This window comes from Danio rerio, chromosome 21 (assembly GCF_052040795.2).
Source record: "Danio rerio strain M-AB ecotype USA chromosome 21, GRCz13ab, whole genome shotgun sequence".
In the NCBI taxonomy this organism is placed as follows: domain Eukaryota; kingdom Metazoa; phylum Chordata; class Actinopteri; order Cypriniformes; family Danionidae; genus Danio; species Danio rerio.
Window position 1 is genome coordinate 559,633 of NC_141041.1, and position 12,068 is coordinate 571,700.

Here is a 12,068-nt window from a genome sequence, read left to right on the forward strand (position 1 = left end):
AAAGATATTTTAAACATAATAGAACTGATTTCATTGGTCTTTGCCATGATGACAGTGCATAATATTGACTAGATATTCTTCAAGATACTGGTATTAAAGCGACATTCAAAGGCTTAATTAGGTTAATTAGGCAAGTCATTGTGTAATAGTGGTTTGTTCTGGAGACAACGGAGAAAAATATTTCATAAAGAGGTTAATAATATTAACCTTAAATTTGATCTTGAAAAAAACAAAGAAATATGACTTTCTTTAAGAAAATTATAGGAGATAGCTATTATTTAATTTATTTGCATATTTATTATTTATTTAGTCTATTTATTGTACTTATATATATATATATATATATACACACACACACACACACACACACACACACACACACACACACACACACGATTATATACAGTGCATCCGGGAAGTATTGATAGCAGCTGACTTTTTCCACATGTGTTTATGTTACAGTCTAATTCCAAAATGGATTTAACTGATTGATTTCCTCAACATTCTACACACAATCCCCCATAATGACAATGTGAAGAAAGAGTTTTACAAATTGCTGCAAATATATTAAAAAAAATAAAAAGCTGTAAAATCACTTGCACATCAGTATTCACAGGCTTTGGCGTGAAGCTCTACATGGAGCTCAGGTTCATTCTGTCTCCTCTGATCATTCTGGAGATGTTTCAGCAGCTTCATTGGAGTTCAACACAATACTGGGAAAGGAAACATTTCTGCTGCTCTGAAAGTTCCAGTGAGCACAGCGGCCTACATCATCCGTAAGTGGAAGATGTTTGACCACCAGGACTCTTCCTAGAGCTGGCCGGCCATCTAAGCTGAGTGATCGGGGGATCCACCAATCAGGCATCTGTATGGTCGAGCGGGCAGACGGAAGACACTCCCCGCCTGGAGTTTACCATCTGAAGGACTCTCAGAGCATCAGAAACTAAACTCTCTGCTCTGATGAGACTCAAACTGAACTGTTTGGAGTGAACGCCAGGCGTTACGTGTGGAGAACAGCAGGCGGCGCTCATCAGCAGGCTAACAGCATCCCTACAGTGCAGCATGGTGGTGTTGGCATCATGCTGTGGGGATGTGTTTCAGCAGCAGGAACTGGAAGACTAGTCAGGATAGAGGGAAAGATGAATGCAGCGATGTACAGAGACATCCTGAATGAAGACCTGCACAAGAGTGCTCTCCACCTCAGACTGGGGCGACGCTTCATCTTCCAGCAGGACAATGACCCAAAGCACACCGCCAACATATCAATGCAGCGGCACAACAACAACACAGCGAATGTGCTTGAGTGGCCCAGCCAGAGCCCAGATCTAAATCCTATTGAGCATCTCTGGAGAGATCTGATAACGGCTGTACACCATCACTTCCCATCCAACCTGATAGAGCTTGAGAGATCCTGCAAAGAGGAACGGGCAGAAATTCCCAAAGACAGCTGTGCAGAGCTCGTGCATCACATTCAGGAAGACTTGAGGCTGTAAGGAGCATCAACAAAGTGTTGAGCAAAGCCTGTGAATACTGATGTACATCTGATTTATCAGCTTTTTTAATTTTAATAAATTTGCAACAATTAAAAAACTCTTTCTTCTCATTGTCATTATGGGGGATTGTGTGTAGAATGTTGAGGAAATCAATCAGTTTAATCCATTTAGGAATATAGACTGTAGGACTATAGGAAAAGACTGTAACATAAGCAACACAAACAAATGTGGAAAAAGTCAAGCAATATTAATACTTTCAGGATGCACTGTAAATATATATATATATATATATATATATATATATATATATATATATATATATATATATATATATATATGTGTGTGTGTGTGTGTGTGTGTGTGTGTGTGTGTGTGTATAAATATATGAACATGCATGAAATACAAAACAAATATTTACTTATAAATTGATAAAGAATATTTATAATAGATTTGGCGCTGGGCAAAAATTGATCATGATTAATTGCATGCTTGTATTGTCATCATAATATATACATACATACATACACACACACACACACTACATCAAAACATGCCTTTATTTTGGATGAGAGTAATCTGTGCCCAGCACTAATATACATGCTCCCATATATTATATAAATAGAAGCTTTAAATTCAGCTCTAGATAATCATGATGAGACTAATAATGTTAAACATCACTTGGGGAAATATTTTACAAGAGAATACAAACTTCCCAGAAGGGTGAATGATTTAATCTGCATATGAATATCAGGATTGCTTTATAAAGCCATTAATTTCAGGTACAGAGTAATTTATAAGCGTGTTATGAGACGGTGCTGCGTACAGCCGTGTGTGTTGAGTACGGTACCAAAGATACGGTGTATTTTAATGGACGTCTGTGAGTTTTACACACTCTCTTCTCGGTGATGGCAATCTACACACTGCACTGTGGTCGCTCGCGAGGTGCAATAATTTTTGATATGTAAGACATTCATATTTTTATATAAGAAACAAAAATTAACTCTGAACAAAGTTTTTTTGTTTATAGTCAGATTCCTGTAATATAATCTCACGCTTTGTACATTTGTAAATACTTTTTTAATTAAGGTTTTTTGTATTTTATGTATGAATGCAATCCAATAATAAACAACATTAAATGTTTCAATTTATTGTGTGGGAAAATTATTAATAATGCACGAATAATAGATTTGGTTGGAACATGTCTGAACATTTGCTTGGATCAAGATTTAATGATCATGTTTAAAGACTGAATCATTTATTAATCTGATTTTTACTTTCAAGGTGTATAATAATGATGCACCATAATAATGATAACCATAATAATAAAAAAATTATAATGATATTAATAATAATAATGATGATTAAAAAAAATAATAATAATAATGATAATATTTCCCAGAGATAGGTTGCAGCTTGAAGAGCATCTGCTGCTTAAAACATGTGGCCACCCCGGATTAATAAAGGGACTAAGCCGAAAAGAAAAACAATAAATGAATGATAATAATAATAATAATAATGATAATTATATTAATAATCATAATGATAATAATAAAAAATAAAAATAATAATAATTATGATAATAATAACAATAACAAAATAATTATAATGATAATAATAATAATACTAACATTAATAATGATAATAATAATAATGATAAAAATAAAAATGATAATAAAGATAATAATAATAATAATGATAGTAATAATAATAAAAATGTTAAAAATATAAAAATAATACTGATAATAATAATAATAAAATAATATTAATTATGATAATAATAAAAATATAAAACGATAATAATAATGATGATAATAATAAAAAATAATAATAATGATAATGATAATAATAATTATGATAAAATAATAATAATAATTATAATAGCAATAATAATGATGATAATAATAATACGAACTATTAAAAATAAGATGTTGCATTAGTATTTCCATTCTTAGTATTTGCCATAAGGTTTTCCTAGATTTTAGTAATATGACATTTAATTAAAGAAAATAACCTAATAATGCTCTCTTACTAAATAATTATTATTAATTATATTATTTAGCGTATGCAAGTACATATGTGTGTGTATTATTGTGCATATAGGGCTGGAAAAGTGTCATTAGAGGGACACACAGTACAATAACACACGGCACCAATAATAACAGATATAATCATAATAATAATAATAAAGGGCATAATCATTCATTCATCCATGAACCACCAACTATTCCAGAATATATTTTACACAGTGGGTAGCCTTCCAGCTGCAACACAGTACTGGAAAACACCTATACACACTCATTCACACACACACACACACACACACTCATACACTACAGCCAGTTTAGTTGATCAGTTCCCCTATAGCGCATGTGTTTGGACTGTGGAGGAAACTGGAGCACCCGGAGGAAACCCACACCAACAAGGGGAGAACATGCAAACTCCACACAGAAACACCAACTGACCCAGCCGGGACTCAAACCAGAGACCTGAGTGCTGTGAGGACACAGTGCTACTCAGGGCATAATCAATGCCGGTAATAATATATATATATAATTATTATTATTTTTTAAATCATAATAAAACATCGAAGATTAGAAATCGAGGGGATGATGCACGTTCATTTTGATAATAATAATAACAATAATAATATAAATAAGGAGGTTGGGAGTTAAATAAAAGGACAAATATTAAAATATCAATAAATTAATTTGCTATATAAAAAGGTCACAACAAAAATAAAACTAATTTTACACAAAAGAAATAAAGTGATCTGTAGAGGGTTTGCGTTTACGTCAGGATTTATCATTCGTTTAATTTGATATAACTTTTGTCAGCATATAGTACTACAAATGTTCCAGTTTAACTATTAGTTCTGCCCAAAACACAACAACAATGATCATATTCAGCAGAAATAATCAGCTAAACACGCAAGTTTGGTTCAATTCAGTAGCTTTGTTTGTGTTTTGCTCTCCAATATGGCCACCATATAATGCATCATCATAACAAGTCTTTTTTCTTTTTTACAGCCTTTGATCACACAGGGATTAAAAGGATTTACACTAAACATTACACACTTTACATTAACGTTTTAATGAAAGACACTACAGAGAAAAAAAAACCTTGTGATTTTAGGCTTTTTTTGCATGTTTTTTAAGTATGAATGGAAATAAAACATTATAAATACACATTTACGTTTCTTTTTTTTCTTTTTACACTGTATTAATTTGTGTCTGTACATTACAGAGAAAGTGTGCATTTATAAAGGATGCTTTTAGTTTTTTTTCTGCCAATCTGAGCAATAATCTAAATTTCAGCAGCACCAAACTGCAGATTTATTCCCATTAATATAATCGAATTACGCTCACACAGCTTTACAGTTTCACTCCTATCTGTATTGTGAAGGTTCTAGAAGAGGGATTCATCAATGAATAATTCAATGTTTATTTCATTCTACTAAAAAAAAAAAAGTTTTCTGATTGTTTACATCATTTTTGGAGTGATTAAAATATCCAAAAGAAACACTTCATGTCAATAAACAACTGAAAAAAGAACTTAATCCAACGTTTCGATTTTGGAACTGGAATGTATGCAAAATAGCGTGTTTAATTAAACAATGAATATTCAATTTGAATATTTAAATATATATACAAAACTCGCCAAATGTTTGCAATTCGTAATGTAATGTTAACTGCCATACGATTTCTCTAAACATGCGAAAATGAATGTAATACTGTAATACTCGGTCATCTCTGCAGTTTTTATTAAAACATAAACTAGCATATTCTTCAATCAGTCTCAGTCTAAATACTCGCGGTGAACAGCGCCCTCTGGGGGACAACATCAGTCACAACCGAAAAAAAAAGGCAGTCAATTTCAACGTTTTTTAATTAAATAATGACAAACAGCTGCTTTAGTGCGTTAATATGCTGGGAAATTCGACGATTAAGGTTTATTCCGGTGATATTAATGACTATTGTGATTGTATCATATTTATACAATCTTATCACTCCATAGCTACCCCAAACAGGCGTTGAAGCAAGTGTTTTCATTTTGAGGTAAAGCTGATTTCGGGACTTCAATATACTTCTTAGTGAGTGATCTCTAAACAAAAATTAACTCCAAACTAAGTCTGACTTGTTAGCTAATCAGCAGCTAGCGGACATGTATTCTAATATTTAGATATTGTATAGTGTGTTTGTCTTACCTTCATGTGCACCCCTGCGCTGCGATCAATCTGAATATTTATTTTACTATAACACAAAACCAAACTTGAGATATTTGTGTAAACATGTTGTGAAGGATCCGTATTTCGCGCCATTCCTGTCAGAGACCCGCGCGCGCGTTCTTTCTGCTCATGCGCAGTTCCAGTCATAGGTTAGCGTAAGATCCTTATGATTACCTATTTCTTAAATACCTTGCATGTTTTAAGCATCAATCGACCCACCTTGTTTAACTCGATCCAATATTTGTTAAATACACACTCGTAAATCTAAATTGTTATTGTTTGTGTGTATAGAGCCGTTAATCGGCATGTTAAACACCATGACCTCCTCACAGCCAAATAAAATAACAAATAATCCGAATTTTACATCGAAAACGTTTATTTCCCTGTAAAAACGACAGTATAGAGATCCTAACGTCAAACCATGGAAGCCCTATACATGCTTTAATGGATCTTAAAGTATATCAAAGGTCCATATATGATGTCTGTTATCACCGCAAAAGAAACCCCATTCACTTTTAAAAAGAGAAATCAAGCTTATTCTGCTCATTTAAAATCTTGACTGTCATTTAAAACTAGTATTTGGGGTATTATCATTGTTCAAAATAAGCCTGAACATGTAATTAAACCAAAATAAATGCATATTGAGGGACAAAAATAAACTCCAGAGCCCCCTCAAAACCCGCTAACAATGGAGAAAACAATGCTCTTTATTGGTCATAAAAAAGAACAGATGAAAACAAACAGGTTTCACACACACACACACACACACAGGCAAGAGTTAATGAAGAAAGAAGGCTTTTACTGATTGATTTCAGCCTCCAGACGGACGTTTTCATGTCATCCAGTGTGTTCTAGACAGAACATGACAACCTGTGCATGTGTGCGTGTGTGTGTGTGTGTGTGTGTGTGTGTGTGTGTGTAAGAGAGAGAGAGTAAAGAGTGTATTTGTATAGATTTTCTTCTCCAAAATAATCATTCGAAAAGAAAACAAAACAACATAAGAGGGTGGGAAATGATGAAAACGCCGCCACTCCTCTAATCGTCGTCAAAGTTCTGTTGTAAAAGGAAGTTTGCGGCCAAATTTTCATTCTTCTCACAAGCGAAATAGGCCTGTATAACGAGTCCTTCAGGGAATCCGAGGGCTTTTAGCTGGAGGAAACACAGAGGAAACACATGGAGAGGTTAGAAATATAAAAGCTAAATCTCCTGGTGTCCGTTTGGGGAACAGATTCAACACCTTTGATCGTCTGCCAGCATCTGTATATCGCTTTAATTAAAGTCTAATTAGTTGAACTTGACTTTAAAAGTATAAGTTGCACTCTTGCGGAGAGTTAAGCCAGAGAAAGTATAGTTAAAGATAAAGATAATAACAGCTTGCAGAGGTTAATCGTTGGAAAAAGAGGACATTTAACCAGTGTTTTATTTTAGAAATTATTAAATAAAGCAGGGAATGTCAACAAGGTCTCGATTAAATATAAAACTACTTGTTTTTAAGTGTTTGAGTTTGTTTTTTCTTGTAAAAAAATTATAATTAATTAAATACAGTCCAAGGCTAAACTTTTAAGTGCTGTTTAGGAGAAATTTGTCAACATTAAACAATACCTTTTGTATTTTGAGCATCTTTTTGCCGTTTGTAGTACAAATTAAATTAATTATAGTTGAAGGCAAAATGTTAATTATTTTACTACTTTAAAAAAATATATAATTTTTTCTCAACATTTTTAATTGATACTTTTAATAAATTATTTATGATGACTAACTTCTTTTGGATTATTTAAGTTTCCTTTAGTCCAAAATGTATAAAATAAGCAAGAAATGTAAATAAGGTCTGGATTAAATACAAAACTGTATTTTGAGTTTTTGTTTCTTGTTTTAAATGAATACAATTAAATTCAGTATAGCTAAAGGCTAAATGAAACTCTTAATACTTTAGAAATTAGTTATTGTTTAAAAATGTTGTAAAAAAATTCTAATTTCATCATTTTCAATGACTAACCTGTTTTTTGAGAGTATTTTAGTTTGCTGCATCTTGTTGTAAAATATATTAAACAACAAAGGCAAAATATTAATTAATTATTTAATTTCAGGTAACATTTAAGATATTTTAACTTTAAACAATAACTTTAGTATTTTTGAGTCTCTTTTTGTGGTTTCATGTAGCAAAAATGAATAAAATAAAATTAATTAAATACAGCTGAAGGCAAAAAATGTAAATTATTTTAATAAATGTTTAAACAAAATCTTTATAATAGGTTCAACTATATATTTTATGTTCAAATGTAATTATTTTATTTTGTATTATTTGAGTATTTTTTTGTTTTTTGTTTTTATTAAATCAATAATAATAAACAATAAATGTCTCAATTGAACATAAAACTGTATTTTGAGTATGTTTTTGTTAGTCTTTTCTTGTTTTAAAAATGAATACAATTAAATTAAATATAGTTTAAATATAGTTAGAAGGCTAATTTATTACATTATTTTAATACTTAGAGATTAGTTATAAAAAGTAGTTTAAAAAATCTATATAATATTTTTAATTTAGAGAGTATTTTTTATTTTGCCGTTTCTTGTTAAAGATATTATCTTATTAAATAATATCAATATATTGATTACAGTCCAAGGCAAAATTTTAATTAATTTAATTGTTTAATATTTTTAAGGTGCTGTTTAAAAGAGATTTATCAACAATTAAACACATTTTAAGTAGCTTTTAATTTGCTGTAAAAGTGAATTAAATACAGTCAAAGAAAACTTTATTATTTTAAACAATTAAAAATGTTGAAAGAAAACTAATATTTACTTTTACTTTGTAAAAATAATATTTTTACAAAACTTTAATAATTAATTTCTAATGACCAACTTCTTTTGTATTTGAGTATTTTATAACTTTGTTGTTTCTTGTAAAATAAATTAAATAAATACATCTGAAGACATATTGATTTTAGTTCAAATATATTTAACCAATGCTTTTAACAAACTGTTTATTTATATTTTCCTTTTTAAATAATTTCTAATAACTCATCTCTTTAGCATTTTGAGTATTTTTAAATTTGCTTTAAATTTTGTGTTGTAAACATGTAAAATTAAATACAGATGAGTGTTCAAACATCTTTAATACTTAATTAAAATGAGGGCGAATAATAAAGAATAAGAAATGCTGCACTGTGACTGTCAGTGTCGTTTTACCCGCTCAATAGCTTCTTTCTCCTGGGGTGTGACTTGGATGTAGTTCATGTGCCCACCCCCAGCCTCAGCCACACCCCCTGCCCCACCCCCTTGTCCCGCCTCCTGCACTGGCTCATTCAGCATCTGGATGAACTGCTCCTGGTGGCTGCTGATTTGCTGTTAAACAGGAAACACATTTCTGAGGACAGATCGCACACCTCGCATATTGAAAACCTTAATTACGTGTACTTCACATTCATTAGGATCTGACCTCACGATCTGTCAAGACATAGCTAAGCTAATGATTATACACACACACTAGCTGGAATAAAAAAAATATATATATATATGCATGCATGAGTGAGTATGTGCGAGTGTAAGTATGTGCGTCTCTGCGAGTATGTGTTGAGCACCTGCAGGAGCTGTGGGTTTTCCCTGCCGATCTGCTGCAGTAGAGCCGGGAGCAGTGACGGGTTCTGCTGGATGATCTGCCTCATCTGCAGGAACTGCGGCTGGTTCCTCAGGAACTCCAGAGGGTTCGCTACACACACACACACACACAAGCACACGCACACACACAGTAATGCAATTAGACTGAGTGGCTACTGTGTGAGCCCTGACAGAGCTGGTATTATGGGGTCTGTGTGCGAGTGTCAGACCTCCGGATGCTGAGCTGGGCTGTGCTGGAGCTGTGCTGGACGGAGAGGAGAGACCTGTGGATATAGCAGGAGCTGGAGCTGAAGCTGGAGTGCTCCCTGAGGGAGACACTGCATCCACTGCACCCACAACACTGCCCTCACCCTCCGCTGGGATACCCTGAACACACACACACACACACACACACACACACACACACACACACACACACACACACACACACACACACACACACACTCAATATTACGCTCTGAGGTTATTATTCTGTTCATCAACACATGCTTAAGTATATGTGAACCACTGAACAGAACCGTTCAATACTGGATTTACACAGAATTTCTCAAGTTGAATTGAATACCTTTTACTACCTTTTTAATACCTTGAAAAAATGTATACCAGCACGACTTAGAGCTGCAACTGTAGAGGTGTAAATGAAATATCTTTCCAAATGGAAGAACATATTGCAGATAACATATAGATTTAAGTAAAGCAGAGGGATTCATCAAGATGTCACAATCAGCCTTTGTCCATAGTTTAATCAAAGTCATGTCATCAATTTCAATAGCTGCTCTTTTAACAACAGTTCGGTACGGTTACAGTTGTTTCTACACTGAACCAGGAATGGCATGGCATGATTATAAACCGTTCTCGGCATGGTTGGACAATCGTGCTGAACTGTGCCAATAGATTCTGTGTGGCAGAGCTCAAAATGAACTTTTCTACTTGGCAGCACTGATGTTCCCAACTTCCCAACTTCAAAAATTTAGAAGCATCAGAAAAAGTGTAGCATCAAAAACAATTTAGGAGCACCAGAAAAAATGTAGGCGCATCAGAAAAAAGTTAAGAGCACCAGTAAAAATTTAGGAGCATGAGAAAAAAACTTAGGTGCATCAGAAAAAGTGTAGGAGCACCATTAAAAAAAATGTAGGAGCACCGGAAACAAATTTAGGAGCACCACAAAAAAAAATTAGGAACACACACACAAAAAATAAAAAAATAAAAAAAAAATTAGGAGCATCAGAAAAAACTTAGGAGCATCGGAAACAAGTGTAGAGCACCAAAAACAATTTAGGAGCACCAGAAAAAAATTTTTGGAGCACCAGAAAAAAATTTATGAGCACCAGAAAGTGTAGGAGCACCAGAAAAAAATTAGAAGCATCAGAAAAAAATTTATGAGCACCAGAAAAAAATTAGGAGCACCAGAAAAACTAATTAGGAGCACCAGAAAAAAATATTAGGAGCACCAGAAAAACAAATTAGGAACACACACAAAAAAATAAAAAATAAAAATTAGGAGCATCAGAAAAAAAACTTAGGAGCACCAAAAACAATTTTGGATCACCAGAAAAAAATTTATGAGCACCAGAAAAAAAATGTATGAGCACCAGAAAGTGTAGGAGCACCAGAAAAAAAATTAGGAGCACCAGAAAAAAAAATTAGGAGCACCAGAAAAAAAAATTAGGAGCACCAGAAAAAAAAATTAGGAGCACCAGAAAAAAAAATTAGGAGCACCACAAAAACAAATTAGGAGCACCAGAAAAAAAAATTAGGAGCACCAGAAAAAAACTAGGAGCACCAGAAAAACAAATTAGGAGCACCAGAAAAAAATATTAGGAGCACCAGAAAAAAATATTAGGAGCACCAGAAAAAAATTAGGAGCACCAGAAAAAAAATATTAGGAGCACCAGAAAAAAAAATGAGCACCAGAAAAAAATTAGGAGCACCAGAAAAAAATATTAGGAGCATCAAAAAAAATATTAGGAGCACCAGAAAAAAATTAGGAGCACCAGAAAAAAATTAGGAGCACCAGAAAAAAATATTAGGAGCACCAGAAAAAAATATTAGGAGCACCCACCAAAAATGAACGAGCACCACTGCAAATTGTATATTAACAGATTTATTGTATTTGAAAACAACATCAACTAGGACCAACAAAAACCAGAAACAACCATCTAGCTAACGCTGTGATCACTTTTGATATTTGTGCAATAATTGCTAAATGAATGTTGAATAATTAATAATTGATGGTTTGCATCTGCAGTAAGAAATATTTATTTTGCACTGTTGTTTTTATATGTCAATTTAATAAATACTATTTCTGCTGGAAAACAAACAAAAGACTATAGTAAATCATTCAATTCAAGGCTGAAAGCTGCAAAGCAGTCATCAGTAATTAAATAGAAAAATAATATACATCTCAAGAAAGAACAGACAAAGGAAGAAAACTCTCACTTCTGCCACTCTTTATAAGTTTGGGTTTGGGTTTGTGTCATTTTTAATGCTCAGTCTCATTATGCGCTGATTTACATTTCTCTGTGTTTGTGGGGAATAAAGCAGGTGAGTCCGCTGGCCTAATATATGAGAGGGGCAGAGCAGGATTCTGGCGATGACCACCGGCGCAATACCGCTCTGTTATGAGCCGCAGTTTCAGTTTAAAATGAAAGGCGATCATCTTCAGTGTTCAGTTTTAGAATATCACAGATTAAATTTTGAGTGGATATGCGACCAAAATTGTCGCAATTGCG

The 12,068-nt window shown here is 33.0% G+C and overlaps 1 protein-coding gene across 4 annotated transcripts in view; it reads right to left on the minus strand.

Annotated features, from left to right (window-relative positions):
* rad23b (RAD23 homolog B, nucleotide excision repair protein) overlaps positions 1-12,068 on the minus strand; it is a 250,111-nt gene that overhangs the window by 223,688 nt on the left and 14,355 nt on the right. The window contains 4 exon segments of one of the 4 annotated variants that reach the window (NM_200564.2): positions 6,077-6,867; positions 8,908-9,063; positions 9,300-9,427; positions 9,546-9,702. The exons of the other annotated variants lie outside the window; for them this stretch is intronic. Coding sequence (NP_956858.2) covers positions 6,754-6,867; positions 8,908-9,063; positions 9,300-9,427; positions 9,546-9,702 — 555 coding nt within the window. The 3' untranslated portion in view covers positions 6,077-6,753. 4 annotated transcript variants of the gene reach the window in all.